The sequence below is a fragment of the Anabas testudineus genome, chromosome 17 (assembly GCF_900324465.2).
Source record: "Anabas testudineus chromosome 17, fAnaTes1.2, whole genome shotgun sequence".
In the NCBI taxonomy this organism is placed as follows: domain Eukaryota; kingdom Metazoa; phylum Chordata; class Actinopteri; order Anabantiformes; family Anabantidae; genus Anabas; species Anabas testudineus.
The window spans coordinates 2325489-2341343 of NC_046626.1; the positions used below are offsets into that span (position 1 = coordinate 2325489).

A 15855-nucleotide genomic window follows, 5' to 3' on the forward strand; every position below is an offset into this window, starting at 1 on the left:
AGACACTTTTGAGCACATAAAGAGGGATAATCAGCTTCTACTTGAATTCTGCTTGTTTAGGGAGCCATCATTGCACGTCCATATCACAGAATTCTTCATTCCTATTCTTAGTTTATTAAATTGGTTGTGAAGGTGCTGAACGTGGCAGAAGGCCAAAAACTTAAAGACACCTGAGAGTGTCATGGTCAGAGGTACCTCGCTGTACAAACCTTTGTTTAGTAGAATAGACAGATTATATCTTATTATCCCAGTTCACCAGCAGAGGTCCTCAGTGCATTTATCATTTAAAAACAATGTCAAAAAGACAGAGAAAGTGATCATGAAATAAATAAACGCTCGCTGAAAGCATTGCTTTTTTTTTTCATCAATCAGGTTTCTCTTGATATTCAATTAGAAAGAAGCTAAAATGCAACAATTGGACAGACTCAGCCTGGGCTGTAAGAAAGTCTGAAGGGTAAAAAGCAGTTTTCTCCTACGTAGCCGACTCTGTGTGAACGCAGCCTTACGTCATTTAAAAGGGAAATCAGACTATTTTATGTACGTTTATTTGCAGTGTTCTCCCATATCCAGAGTAGCCTTTCATCAAGTTATATACTGATATAAATGTATGATGTGTTCTCATACAGTACACACTGAACATAAAGCTACCTCGGGTCGTTTCATGGACAGAATACCCTCCACCCACTCATCAGCAATACATTTTCTTCCTGTAACAGAACTTCAGACCCAACTTCCTGTTTCTGGTTTCTGTGGTTTCACTTTCCAAAATTCACTAGATATATGTAGTGCAACACTGACATAATGATAATAAAATTAAAGGAGATAATGGATACTTGTTTTCAAATGTGCCAAACTGTTAAAACTGTTTTCTGACTCTAATTTGAATTTAAACCATTTGAATGCACTGGTTTTCTCAATGATCAATAAAAAGCCATTAAAAGGCCTCAAAAAAAGCCTAAAATGTGTATTAGTCACACACCATGGAAAAGCATAGTGCCAGGAGGAGATTAGTTTGTTTCTTTTTTCCAAGCAATGGCAAGGTGAGGTGCTGTCATAAACAGAGGAATCCTTCATTAATGTTCCAGAGGTGCTCAAGTTCTCCAGTATCTTAATTGTGGTGGGTATCCTGCTCAGTGCAGGAAGTGGATCACACACAGGACACACATAGACTCCCCTGCTCACTCTGGTCATATCTCCTATAAGCTGCTTTCTGTGTTTAGTTTGCCTTAAAGAGAATAGATTTCTATTTTTGTCTTTATTTCAACCTCATCATCCAGGACATTGTTTGAGGCTGTACTGAAAGCACACATTTTTTGGTTAGATTGTGTGTGTGTGTGTGTGTGTGTGTGTGTGTGTGTGTGTGTGTGTGTGTGTGTGTGTGTGTGTGTGTGTGTGTGTGTGTGTGTGTGTGTGTGTGTGTGTGTGTGTGTGTGTGTGAGTGAGAACCCTTGTTTGTGTTCTTTGTACACGGTCGCATAATGTGTCAACAGTAGTTACTGTGCTTATACTTGGCCTGAGTCATTCGTCCTTCCTCCCAGCCTGCGCATGTCTCAGGTGATTTGAGCGATGGGTAACTGGTTGTTTTAATGTAAGGCATTATTTGTAATAAAAATGTAAGAGAAAAATTATATAGAGGATCACAGCACATGATCCCTTTGTTTTTTAGTCTGTGAAGGAAAAAAAAAAGTTTTTTTCACCTCAGCCTGAGTTTGAACTGTACTTTGCAATCCTGCATTGTTATAAATTAACCTGCATAGCTATCGCAGTATAGGTTATTTAAAAATCTACTAATCGATTTGTTTTTGGGTAATTGTAATGAAATTTTGTTATCGTGGGGATGCACAGTAGCAAAATTACAAAACAGAAGGGAAATAATACAACTACAATATTAAACAGTCATAATTAGTGACTAATTAGTGTCCGAATCCTAAATTGAAGTTTCTTATGTTTCCCCATTTAGAATGTGTATGGAAAACCCCATCCAGTTGTGTTGGATGTGATATGTCTAAAGTGGTCATTGGTGGGAAGCCAATGAGGGATAATGCCTTTATTTCTGCCAATCTATTGGTCAGTGGGGTTACCCATACAGAGCAAGGTGAGATCCATGACTGTAATCATAATTATATCAGATTAGTGTCATTTTAAAAGGCTCTAGGGCCTTTGTCATTTAGGTATGATGAAAACAATGCAAGCACACAGCAGTGTACTCAATGTATCATGTCTCTGTGCTCTCTGTAGCTTTCTGAGGTGTAGTGTTTTTTGTGAGTGTCTTGGACCTCAGGCTGTCTCTGTTCACCAGCTATAATGGATGCAGGTCTGAGGTCTGGACCTGTTAAAACAAAACAGAAGTCAACAGCTGTCCTCTTACAGATATGACTGCGGTTTGTTTGGGTGGTCAGGAAGATACCTGTGCAGCAGCAACAGTTCCAGACCAGCCTTAGTACAAGCACAGTAACCAGCAGGTGAATAATGAAAGACTCCAGTCACACTTGTATAATTGTTGTGTACAGATGTGTGTTTAGAGAGTTGATTGGACACAGAGAACCACAGATAGTGAACTGATCAACTTAAAAGTTTATGTAAATAAATGTATGCAAAGTGTACATGTTAAAAAAGAACATTCCTCTCTTTTTGAGTTCTGACTGTGAAGGGTGTTTTTAGAGGTTTGATGCCACCATGATGGCTTTAACTATGATGATATACTACAGAGAAAAAAAGTTAATTGTGGTGTATGTGGTGTATTAAAAAAAACATACAAATGTTTAATAATAAAAAATATTGGTCTTTTCAGTAAGTTGCATTGTGTGATGAAAGTCTGAAGTGCTAAATATGAGTTCAATGGGGAAAACAGTTTACTGTAAAAATAAATTAAGTGATAAACCTAATCAAAATGGCATTTTTGTATATATATGGGGATTTTTGTAAATTTTTATTTGAATCTAATGCAACACAAACTACCAAATTCATTTAATAAAGTACACTGTGGTCATTTTTCTGGCCTTAAGTTTGTTTATTTGTTAACTACAACCCCTATTCCACAAAACAAGTTGTGATGACATACAAACTGTAAAATTAAAACCTTGATGATCTGCACGGAAAATAGACAAGATATCAAATGTTAAAACTGATATTTTTTCTTTTTATGGAAAATGTGTCCTACCAGCAACATGGGCCAAGGATATAATTGATTTTTGATGTTTGTTTCACCCAAACATCCTTTTTTTAGGTCAAAATTAAGCTCTAAATTCAAAAACATTCATTCTTGCTGAAAAACCAAACTGCATTTCTTTATTACAGCAGCATAGTGCAACAGTGTAAGTGCTGTCACAGCACATAGTACAGCACTCACAAGTTACACCTGCCTGTTTTACTCCCTGAAGGTTTTGAGGATGGAGGGGACGGTGAAACGACTCAAAAACTTAACCAAAGTGGCTCAAATTTCATCCAAGATTTCTTGTCCCCTTGCCCTGTCCCTTACTTGTTTTCGTCCTCCTTCTCCACCACGTCGTCGTCCTCCTCCTCTCCATCCTCAACCTATTTCTTCTTTTCTCTGTCGAGTCATTGTTCCTGATGAACTGACTCGTCTGATCTGTTGGAGGATCTGATTGGTGTGTTTTCACTCTTAGTGTTTCACCTGGGGAGTTGCGTGCTTATTGAACTCCAGCTGTCCTGGCTTGAGTGAACAGTATTGAGTGCTGGTGCTACTCACATGACCAAAAGGTGTGTGCAATGAGAAATAAAGAGATTTGTGCGTAGAGTTCTGCTGACTCGTGTCAAAGGGGGGAGTGGTGGAGTGTAGGAGTTTAGGGAATTGGGTGTGCTTTTTGAAAAATGGCATCATGGTTTTAATATTTTAGAAAAAAAATTATATTATAAAGTTATATTAGTTATAGTGTTTTAGCAATCTGGAAAAACTAATATGGTGTGTAAAAACTCTGCAAAACTGAGCAAATAATATGAAGAGCATCCCACAGCCAGCAGTTCAATGTTAGGGCTACAGACACACTCTTTCACAGTTACATGACCAGGATGGCACCACCTGTTAAAGAAAAGGGCAAGCCCCCATCCTCTCCTATCCCTCTTCCAAGTGCACGGTGCCACTAGGAACCACAGGTAGACCTGCACTCTGAGAGCAAAGTGATCTGCTGGTATAATATGGAGCTACGAGATCTTTAAGATATGATAGAACGTGATTATTAAGGTTGTGTGTCAGTTGAGTTTTTGTACATCGCGGAAGAATCAATAAATGAATATTATCAATGCACCATTAATGATACACTGCCGAAAGTGAAATCGTTTCTTGACATTCTGGAAAAGCTCTTTAATCTTTAATAATTTTTTTCTAAAACATCTGCAATGGGAGGTTCACACTCTGTAACCAACTTTATTTATAACTTTATTTACTACTAAGGATAGTTTCAATCTTTAGCTGCCTGACAGTGTTACACATACAAATTAAAAAACATGACATATCTAATAATAAAATAGATTTAATAACAGTTGAAGTGGATTCAAAAGTGCATTTTTTACACTATATTGACATAATTTAAAAAAATACATGTTAGATCAACTTGAATTTGGAAAAAGGCAATGAGTGATGTATCCAGTTAAACAACACTTAAAAACACACTTGGTCTCACAAAGGCTTGATTAAAAATGAAAAAAAAAAAAAATCTGATTTGGCAGTGATACTTTGAAGATGTGCAATCATGTGCAGAACCACAATATTTACTCATACATGCACATAAACACACACAAAGATTATTACACACCATATCCAAATCACAATTTGAACGGTACTTAACAAATGATTAGTTTACACATCTGATAAAGCACTAAAGATCCAGGAATGAAACAAAAATCATGATCATCAACAGCCACACAGAAACATCAGTATATGTACCGATATGATAAATGTTACAGTGAGACGATACTTGACTTTTGGAAGGGGATACTGATCGGTTTATGAGCAGTCACTCATTAGTCAAGGTGAGAGGTTTGGTTGTAACAGCACATGCATGAATATCAGGATACAACATGCCTAAACTGCATCTGAAGCATAATGTAAAAAAAAAAAAGGAAGAAGAAAAAAAACTACTTAATGTATAATGCTAATGTGCTTCTCTTGAGGTTTTGATGGAAGGCTGTTGATCCATTTCACATGTAACATCTGCTTATTTACAGTTCAGTAGGTTTGTGTACCTTAGATCATTTTCTGTATTTTCATGCCTAGTCCTGAAACTAAATCAAGAGAACCCAGTTAATCAAACGAGTCAAAAGCATATTATTTTCATTAATTTACTGAGGTAAATGATTGAATCTGGAATCATTAATTTAAGTCAAGTGTTTTAATCAGTAAAATCAGTTGCGAGTCTGGGAGGTCCTGATTTATTTAAGGAAATCTGGATTTGTCAAGTCAAAAATAGGTTTCTGAATACGTTAGCAGAGTTGTTGATGCTCACCGGGCAGGAAATGGTTACAAAAGAATCTCTGAAGAGTTTAGACTCTAGCACTCGACTGTCAGATAGATCATGTACGAAGTGCATTTAGCACTAGTGTTACCCTGCCTCGGGACAGCTAGTCCTCATTAGTAATGTCTGCCATCTGAGCTGATGTCGTTCTGTAGTTGTAGGACTAGATGTGAAATCCTGATCATGTTTCAAGTCCTATTTATACATTAAAGAACAAAAATTCTGAGGGGTTCTCAAACTTGTAAGTGATCTGTATGTGTCAGATCTGGATCTTAGAGCTGAAAGTGCCAATATCTTCAAACATTAACTTCTTTAGCCTGCCTTCACTTTCAGGCTAAAATAGTCACAAACACATTTCAGTCATTTAGTTTTAACACATATTGAACTCATGGTTAGCATTTTTTAGTGTGTGTGTGTGTATGTGTGTGCACAACTTTTTGACTTTTACTTAATGTAGCTGTATATACTCATCTTTATTACTTAATTTATTAGGTCTGACTGATAAAGGACAACTACTGCATCCATTCTAACAAATGACCTCATTTCAGCTCATTTGCCATTTTTAGAGGTTCGGCACGGTCCACTGCTAGTTTCTGTGCCAGAACTAAAGCTTTTTATTATTCAAATTTGTAAAATGTCAAAATCTTTGCAGTTCCCATAGCACAGAGTTATGTCTTGTCCTGTCTGACCAATAGTCCAATATTACATATTCAGCTAGAAAACATTGACAACAGCTAATCGAACATTTGTTGATGTTCTCAGAACTTGGTGGTTGTTCTTGTTGCTGAGTCAATGTCAAAGGTAGCAACACATAAGGAAACTGACTGAGACTTTTCTCTGAATTGAAGGTGCACCTGGACATTACAAAAAGAATCCCTCAGGAACTAGTGGCTCCCTGACAAAAAACTCTGTGATAAATAATTTCAGTAGCATTTAAATCTTCTATGTACAATTTTCTACTTATCTGTGCTTTTATGACTTAGTTCTTTTTTTGGAGGCCAGTTACATTGTGGTCGAAATATCACATATTTTGTGCAACCATGGGCAAAATACTCAACACCTTACAATATAATATAAATATAATACAACATCATAAAGTACAGCTTCATAAATGACCAAGAGATGGTTAAGTTTTAATGTAACCCTGCAGTCTGACTCCAGGAATCAGTGTTCCACTGTGTTCTCAAACTGAAGATGTGCAAACTCAAAGTCCTGATAAAACTTTCAATTTCAAGCAAATATGTGCATAATCATACACATTGGACAGATGTTTTAGTGCTGATGTTAATGGCCTTTGTGTTTGGTGTGGAATCTCTCCAACAAGGCTCTTAGTATGCTCCCTGGGATCTGCTGGTTCTGGTCTATCAGAGACTGGACTGCCTGCTGCACCTGAGACCAAAACAGGTTCAGTCAGTTGGGTGAGTATAATTCACATTTTACCAATACTCAGCAAGACAGCCTTCAAATGTAAACACTACAGTGGTGTTATTCAGCTTGGAACCCATCTGAAACTGACATTTCAAGACTCAAGAAGAAGAAGAAGACTCTGCTCTGCTATGTTACAGAGATGTTGTGTCTGTTCCTTGAGGTACATTTGTGATTTATAAAACTGGGCATTAAAGGTGGTTCTGAAACCAGCCAAGACCATAACACACATCCACAGTCTAATGTCACAGTTCAGTTTTTTGTAACTGTGACACAACCCGACCTATCCACCACCAGTCTGTTAGAGATACCCCACCTCTCCTGCAGTGGATTCTTGCATATTAATACCCCCCGACTCCCCCAAATATGATACAATGTTGTAAGATGACCTATCACTCAATCGTTTTGCACAGGCTTTATGCTAAGACAGTAACATTGTGTCCAGACTAGCATTAGCAGTCTATCATGGACTATACAGTGTGGAGTGCAGAGGATAGAAAAGGAGAATTGGACAAAATGTGTAGGAATGACATACACATACATACACAGACCCCAATTCTGGTGGCACAAAATATTCAGACAATGGCTGCTCAGCTGTTTCACAACCGGGTGTGTGTTTTTTTTTTCTTTAGTTACTTTACAAGTAAGCAGATTAAGTGTTGCATTTGCATTTGGAACCTGTTGTTATTAAACTGTCAATATGAAGTCCAGAGAAAGCATCTTCCACTGAACAAATAATCATTAAGCTTAAGAACCAAAACACCAAAAGCAAATACATTACTGAGGACAAAAACAGTAGAACTAGGCAAATCAACTATGTGGTACATCCTTGAAAAAATGGAAAAAGTTTGTAGAGTAAGTATCTGTCTGTAAGCAACAACTGATGCAACAAATGAGACTAAAAAACACCTAGAAAAATGGCAAGAATGGAATTTGGAGAAGGGAGGTAAACATGGCCTGAGTTACCAAGAAGCTATGTTCGTCTAAAGTATGGTGGAGGTAGTGTTATGGTATGGCCTTGGAAATCTGGAAATCTGACCATAATCCAATTAAATTTGTATTTCACATGTTGAAGGCAAAACTGAAGGCAAAACAAGAACTGAAGATAGCTGCAATAAAGACAATAAGACAGAGCATCGCCCTTCAGTTAGTCACTGACACCCAAAGAATTACATCCAAGTATTAAAGTTGACCATTTAAATTGTTGTTCTCAGCATAACACCAGTCTCAGCTGCCTCACCTTTTCAGCCAGCTCTGCAGCATTTATGTTGGGGTCATATGGGATAGGGTCACCAAGGAAGGTTCGAAACTTCACAGGAAATCCACCATAAACAGGAGCTATAGGAAGACGAAATCTCTCATACACCCAGCGGAAAAATCCTGAGTAGGAAGAGACAGACAGTATGTCACAAGGAGAATTTAGATTCTAATTCTAATTCTAAATTTAGATTTAGAAAGTATTTTCTATTATCTTTCTTTTTGTCAACAAACTCCACATGTAGAGCCAAACCAATTCAGCTGAGTGCAGCAACATCCAAATATAAGGTGCAGAATGACCTGTGCTGTGTGATCTTCTGGATATGTGTCCATCAGCTTAGTTTTGATATCTTTGGGATTAGATTTTGATCTACACTTACTGAGTGTTCCCAATGATCTGAAGCCTTCTCGGACGTTCTGAGTAAACATTGGAATTACTGGCTAGAGGAGAGAGAGGGCAAGAGAAACAAATAAGAGACGACTTACTACACTGCACAGTTCTAAAATAGAGAACAATGTGAAAGTAAGATGCTGCACTTAAAACAAAACATTACAGTTGTTAATTTATTTCTTAAGGAAAACTTAAGAAAAACAAGGGAAATCTGGACCTTCACTATCAAAATCAACATGACAACACAGTCATAGTCCAGGATATCACAAGGAGCGCCAGGGTAACATCCAGCAAACTAAAGGCCAGTGGATAATATCTGTGTTGACCATGAATATCTGATCTTATTTTAGGTCACGTTTATGCAGAAATTAAAAATGAAAATAATTAGTAGTCTGTTGTTATGATAGTCCTGGAGCTTTTCTGACCAAACAACAACTAGGAATTCACTTGTCATTGTTTTCTGGGACAACTCACAGTATGGCTTTTTTTAAAATGGTTTGTTTATTAAAGCAAATGACTTGTGAAAAAATCCTTTTTCTCCTTAACTGAATACCTTGTTGTCTTTAGTAACAACTGTAATGAAATACTTTAAACAACACGTCAGTCTTTCATACTACTGTGGTGGGATTGGGACCCACTCTTTGCAGAATCACTTTGATACAGCCTCAAACATGAACAGCCTGTTTAAGGTCTTGGCAGAGCATTTTAATATTGTTTGAAACAGATTTGCTTCCAGCTCACTCTAAATCACCTTCTTCTTGGTCTCTTCCTTCGATTGTACTATTGCGTGCTTCTTGTTGACACCTTTCAACCAACTTTACACTGCTGAAGAAATTGCTTTTAAATTATGTTTAGGACAAACCGTGTCCTACAGACCAGAACCACAGCCTACCAGTGTTTAGTAATTTATTAAATGCAAACTGCACACAGGGATAAGGTCTATCAATTCGAAATAGTATTTTGGCCCTATTCAGGTAACCTTTGTTTTATGCTTATACAAGATTTTACAAAATCAAGTGGGGAAAAAACACATTTGTGTGTATTATAATCTCCAATTGCAAGTATTCCAGACTGAAACTTGAACAAAACTACTGAGCGACGGTGACAGATTTCTTGAATACCAACATACCACTTGAGAGTCTATGGCAACCTGGGCGAAGCCTTTGCGTTTGCCCCAGAGAAGAGGATAGGTCTCATCACTGAACAGAGCCTCCCGCACTCCTCCTGGAGAAATTCCCAACAGGTGACCGTTCCTCAGAGCCCGAACACACTCCTCCTGAGGACCATGGATTACACTGAACACTTCTAAAAGTAATTTAAAACCTGGAGCAAAAAGACAGGAAGGTAGACATATTCAAAGTCACTGCATTCTGCTGTGAATGAAAAACATGCGAAAGATAATTAGGGTGAGAAATCCTGAGGTCACACAAACACTGGCAAAATGTAAGGATTCACTAAACTCCAGCATCATCCATTATTAACAACTGGCAGGATACATTATTGCTGCCAAGGGGGGAGGAGACGTTTTTATGGTTGTTCTCAATAAAGACATACAGATCAGAATTTTTTGTGTTATCATTTTAGACACATTATATTTGTTTATACTCTTGACTTAGATAAGGATCAGAGCGCATTTTATAACAAATTAATGCAGAAAACCCTGAAATTCAGAAGAAAATTTACTTTACTTTTTCTTCCCACTGTAAGTTGTATTTGTATATTTAAATTCTATACCCAACTTTAGTAAATATATGTATTTGAAATTAAGAATACAAGCACATACTTTAATACATGCTAAATTACTTAAAAAGCTTATGCTCAGTAGATAAGCTTGAGAACACAAGCTTACTCAATTACAGGTGTAAATGGCAATCTACACAAGAGAAAGGAGAAAATAAGTGTGGAAATAAGTGAGAAGCAAACCAGAAATGACCAACTTTGCCCTATAGGTTCAGGTAATAGGTTAGTAAGTTCCTGCTGATCAAAAGCAATAGGAGTATATCCATTTAATATGTTTGAAATCATGCGAGTACCTGGGACCTTGAAGAGGAAGTGGTCGGCAACAGAGTGGCATGTCCGTCCCTTCTGGATGATAACACTGGCCAGAAAGTAGTAGTAATCGATGGGAATGGCCCCATGATAGTACACTATCAGTGCCGGTCCTTTGTCAGGGATCTTCTCCATCCCATGGATCTCATAGCCTTGCACAGGGGTAAAGAACATGCTACCTAGGTCTACAGATTTTATGCTAATGCCAAAGAACAGGAAATGTAATGATCAACCAGTTTTATTCTTTTCCTAAAGAGATTTTGGATAGAATATTAGACATTAAATAGGTCAAGAATATGAATTTCTGATTATCTCTGATTTTTCAATTCATACATTTTACTGTTATTGCTGTTTTGTATCTAATAATAATGAACAACATTTGCAGTTAAAGTTTCCAGTGGGTTGCTTTAGACTTTGAAATTAATATCTCCAAGGCAGTGAATACACACTCATATACTCTGTGTAAATTCTTCTCTAGCACATCCCAAAGATTCTCAATGGGGTTAGGGTCTGCACTCAATAGTAAATGGTGGTCAATCCATGTGTAAAAATTATGTGTCATGCTCTCTGAACCACTCTTTTACAATTTGAGCCTGATGAATCTGGGCATTGTTATCCTATGCCTTTGCCTTCAGGGAAGAAAAAATCCATTGATGGAATAACTTGATCGTTCAGTATATTCAGGTAGTCAGCTGACCTCATTCTTTGGGCACATAAGGTTGCTGAACCTTGACCTGACCAACTGCAGCCACCCCAGATCGTAGCACTGCAGACTTGTATAGTAGGCATCAGGCATGATGAGTGCATCACTTCATCCTGATCCTCATCCTTCATCCATCCTTTTTACCCTGATGTGTCCATCACTCTAAAACAGGTTGCATGCCAGTGATTTGACCCTTCTAATGCAGATTACCATCTTTTCCTTGATCACAGGATGTGTCTTTCGACATGGTTGTTTAAGAAATGAGAAGCTACTAATTGTATCAGTTAGGGTTAAATAACTTGTTGCCAGCTAAAACATAATCATCCACGCAGGCTGACCTGGCCTCTTGTAGTGTCACGGTAACAAAATATGAATTGAGTAAATTACTCCAGCCTTTATACTTGTACACTGAACTTTTCTTGGCAAAGACACATTTGCCTCATAAATGAATATATACTATTAAAAGAATCAATTCACTCTCTTACCATGCCATATGGCTCCATGTCCATCCCACAGCATAGCCAGGGTCTTCCTGGCTCCATCCCACAGGTTGTTACAGTAAGCTTCTCTTAGCTGATTTTTCCTCTGTTAGAAGAAAGAAGCCATGGAAGCAACAAGTTTCTAACAGCCAAGCTCTCCTGCCTATTGTTTTGTCCAACACTCTTATTACCAATAATCAGATTTATTTAGGTTTCATTTCAGCGACCAAGATTTACATATCATAGGTGTAAATCCTGGCTGGGTGGGGCCACACCTGATTGGGTGGGATGGCAACCCCATGGCCTTCTGTTTCCCAACCCAATTCCCCATCAATGAGCCAACAGGCCCCCATGAAACCTTCACTCTATGTCTACATAAATATGACCTAAATCATGACCGGACTTTAACAAAAATCTTGAAACTGAAGATAAACTGAATCAAATAAAAGAAAATATTATTTAATATGCTATATTTATTTATTATTTATTGTGGAAAATTACCTTAAAGAGTCAATACTATGTTTAAGTTAGGTTTTATATTTTATTCTGGGGGCACATTCATTCAAGATTCTCAAATTAAAAAAACGTCCACAGAACATTATTTGATTATCTTCTCCTGATGGACAAACACTGATATTTAGCCGCTGTAAGAGAGGCCTTTGGGTTCCTAAACATTACTTGGGGTTTCTTTTGACCTCCCAGGCTATTATACACCTCCTCTAGGTGTGATAGACCACTAATGGGGGAGGGTAACAATGAAACAAAAAAAAAAAGGAATAAGCACTTTTAAAGACATTGCTGGCTTAATTAGTCTGTTAAAATAATAACTAATTGCTTAAAATATTAATTTTACACATATTCATTTGTAGTTTACACATTCCCACCTACATGTTTCACAGTCTGCACTCTGCAGTCGCTGAGATAGTTCTACTGGACTACATCCCGTCCAACTTAATTTATTTTGCTTATATCTTAATTTAGTGCCAAACAAATTCATCAGACTTCTTGACTTGAAGTTTTCTGAGCAATGATTTTCATGGATGCTGTTCACAGGTTTCTCCTGTGTTTTTCATACTAAAAATCAGTTTCCACAGATAACCATTTAGGCATAGAATCACTGTTTTTCAACATCAGATTTGTAAACAGCCAGTTATGCAAGGGGTCATCTTCAGAGAGACACTGCACATTATGTTATTGATAGCGGGGCTCTTCCTATTACCTATTACCACTGTGTAGCTGTGTTTCAGCTCATGTTCAGTAGCTACTAATGCTTGTTTTTTCTCTCCCATTGTTATCTCACAATCTGGTTTCTGGCCGATCCTCACCATCTGGGATCTATTTTGCATTGGACACAGGTCAAAACTAATGAAGATTTGATCACTGTAGGTTATACTATAACTTTTTTCATGCAATTAGCCTTAATTAGAAACCACAGGTGTAATCACCTTTGTTGTTAGTAAACTATAAAACTACTTCACAATTTAAAAAAAAAAACACAATTATTGAAAGATCATACAGTTTAGACTCATTTTGGGTGATCTTGCACTCGGGTGAACTAAAATGTGAATGTTTTCAACAGTCCCATTATGAATTAGAAGAATTGCAAGTAGAGCCTAAACTACAGTGCAGACAGAGGTAAAGCATAATTGATTATGTTAAGACTGAGAATTGATGGGTTACAGTATTCTAAAAAGGTAAAACAGGACAGATTGAGCTCTCCGGGTTTTATACCATGAGCTGATCCGACAGTAATCAGTTCAGTTTTGTCATTTTGGAGGAATGGAGGGGATTAAGGCAATGTGATCTGTGCTGGCATAACAGCTCTAGCCTGTGGTTGGGTTCACCAGTAATTATTGTTTGGCATGTTGAATGGCATTGTCATTTTTGAGTGCTTTTGCAAATTACATTGTGCAGATGATGGACAGAGTGTCTGTGTACCTTATAGACGTGAAGGAAGAGTATAGACAGGTAAAGAAGGATAACAATGAGGAAGGGCAAGATGAAGACGATGGCCAAAGGGGTGAAGACCCACAGCAGGTACTCCAAAACACTCAAGTAATCTTCCTGACCGAGGCCTGCCCATTCCTCCCACATGTGAAACAAGCACACCTAAGAAACAAGACAAAGAGGGCAACACTTAGATCTCAACAAATGCAATGAAGCCAAACTACTTCTGGTTCAGAGCATAAACTATACAGTCTATGTTTCAGAGCTGCAGATGCAGTTGTAAGTGTCTTGTTCACATCTAATGTTTATAGACTATTCACCCACCCTGTTGAAAAGAGGTGAATATCTGAAAACATCAGCGCTTAAAAATAACTAACTTTTTTGTGTGCTATTCAAAAATCAAGTTGACATTTTTTAGAATCTGTGACTAATAATGAAACATGGTCTGCACTTATACTATAGCGCGCAGAGAAACTTGGGGTTCAATATGTTGCCTAATAAACACTTCAACATATGAACCATTAACCATAGAATTGGTGAACGACCATTCTACTTCCTGATCCACAACCACACTGTGTCTCTCATCCATCAAACAATGCCAAACCGCATTCCTCATGTGTTACAACAGCATGGTTATGTAGTAAGAGTCTGAGTAATAAAACTTGTCTGTCTGCATTCCAGTCGTGTCCCACTGAAAACATCTGATATGTTGTCTTTGTTTTATTTTAAGTTGGTTTAAAAATATGTTTTAATTGCTATTTGTCACTTTCTGCTTTTTTTTTATTTTACATTTTACAAAGTGCCCTAACTCTTTTGGAAATGCGGTGAATAATTCTGTCAATTGTTTTGTCTACAACGTGATAATGAAAACACTTAAAAATATTCTCAGTGCTTAAGAATCCTTGCTGGTTTGTTGGAACAACAAACCTGAATATATTCAGTTCACATGGACATAAAACAGAGAAAATGAAGAAAATTGACAACAATGAGCTGTGTTTTATATCACCAATAAAAATACTCAGTGATGAATGGCCTCACCCTGTTCTCGTCCAATACACAGAGGGTCTTTGAACCAGCATGGTCACATCCTACAAACAATCAGCCTATTTGGATTTGAATTTGTAGCAGCTGCACTACATCATATTCATTTTGCAGATGACAGGCACACAAAGAGGAGTTTAGAGACTAGTGTCTTGTTGATTATAATGATGGAGTTTTCAGCACTTTTCATACTAAATGCACAGAGTTCGTACCAGGAGGGAGACAGTGTCCTCTGCTCCTGTCAGACAGGACTGGTTCCCGCTGTCTGCCATCCTGCCCTGCTGTCAGTCACTGAAGCTGCAGATCAACCAGCTGATGGCAGTCCAGCACCCACAGGGGGAGAATCACTCCTCATGGAGAGCATCTGCTGCTACATACAAGCCAACTATAAGAGAAGAGAGGAGAACACCGCCGAGCTATGACAGATTTCTACTGTATTCCTGTTATACCGCACATAACTGTCAGTGATGCATTTTACCAACAGTGTCTCTTTTGTAGTAAGTAAAACGTATTGGCATTCAAGTCACGTTACATAGTGCTAGCATTTGTTGCAGTAAATTAAACGTCATCTATACTGCATATAATTTAACGATAGCTAACATTAGCTAGCTCTGGAGTAAAGTTACAGCATATCTATGAAGAAGAGACCCGCGATATTCGATAATAATGATAAGAGAAAACTGGATTCAGAAAACGTTAACGTTACCTAAAACAGTTACTCTGTGAACTGCGCCTTTAAAAACACAGTATCCCAATATCCCACCTTAAAGGGAAGGGGAAAGTCCAGGGAGGAACATTTAAATCTTTAGGGAATAACTGTCTGGTCCTGATTCCGGAAGACTTGGTGTGTGACACAATCAGGGCCTGGATAATTCAGTCCCCCTGGAAACCACGGTATAGATAGAATGGTTCCTCTCAAATAGTGACATACCCTTCAAAGTAAAAGCACAAAAACATGCAGCAGGAAATCACAACAAACAGAGGAAGAGGAAAGTCAAGGGAGGCTTTGTGGAAAACAAAGGTGTTAGTGAAGTTGGTCCAGTATAACTGCGTATCCTATATAATCCCATTAGTTGTATATGTTTTTTTATA

General features: G+C 37.7%; 1 protein-coding gene across 2 annotated transcripts; it reads right to left on the bottom strand.

Annotated features, from left to right (window-relative positions):
- Nucleotides 1-4474: 4474 nt before the first annotated feature.
- On the bottom strand, nt 4475-15627 carry tmem68 (transmembrane protein 68). 2 transcript variants are annotated; one of them, XM_026375019.1, is made up of 9 exons: nt 15470-15627; nt 14976-15148; nt 13714-13884; nt 11782-11881; nt 10578-10745; nt 9674-9867; nt 8534-8594; nt 8137-8276; nt 4475-6860 (listed from the first exon to the last, which is right to left on the bottom strand). In XM_026375019.1, the coding sequence occupies exons 2-9, from the start codon at nt 15033-15035 to the stop codon at nt 6756-6758; spliced, it is 999 nt and encodes a 332-aa protein (XP_026230804.1). In that variant the 5' UTR covers nt 15036-15148; nt 15470-15627; the 3' UTR covers nt 4475-6755. The 2 variants fall into 2 exon arrangements, with proteins under 2 accessions (XP_026230804.1, XP_026230805.1); XM_026375020.1 differs by having other exon boundaries at nt 15527-15625.
- Between the last annotated feature and the right edge of the window lie 228 nt (nt 15628-15855).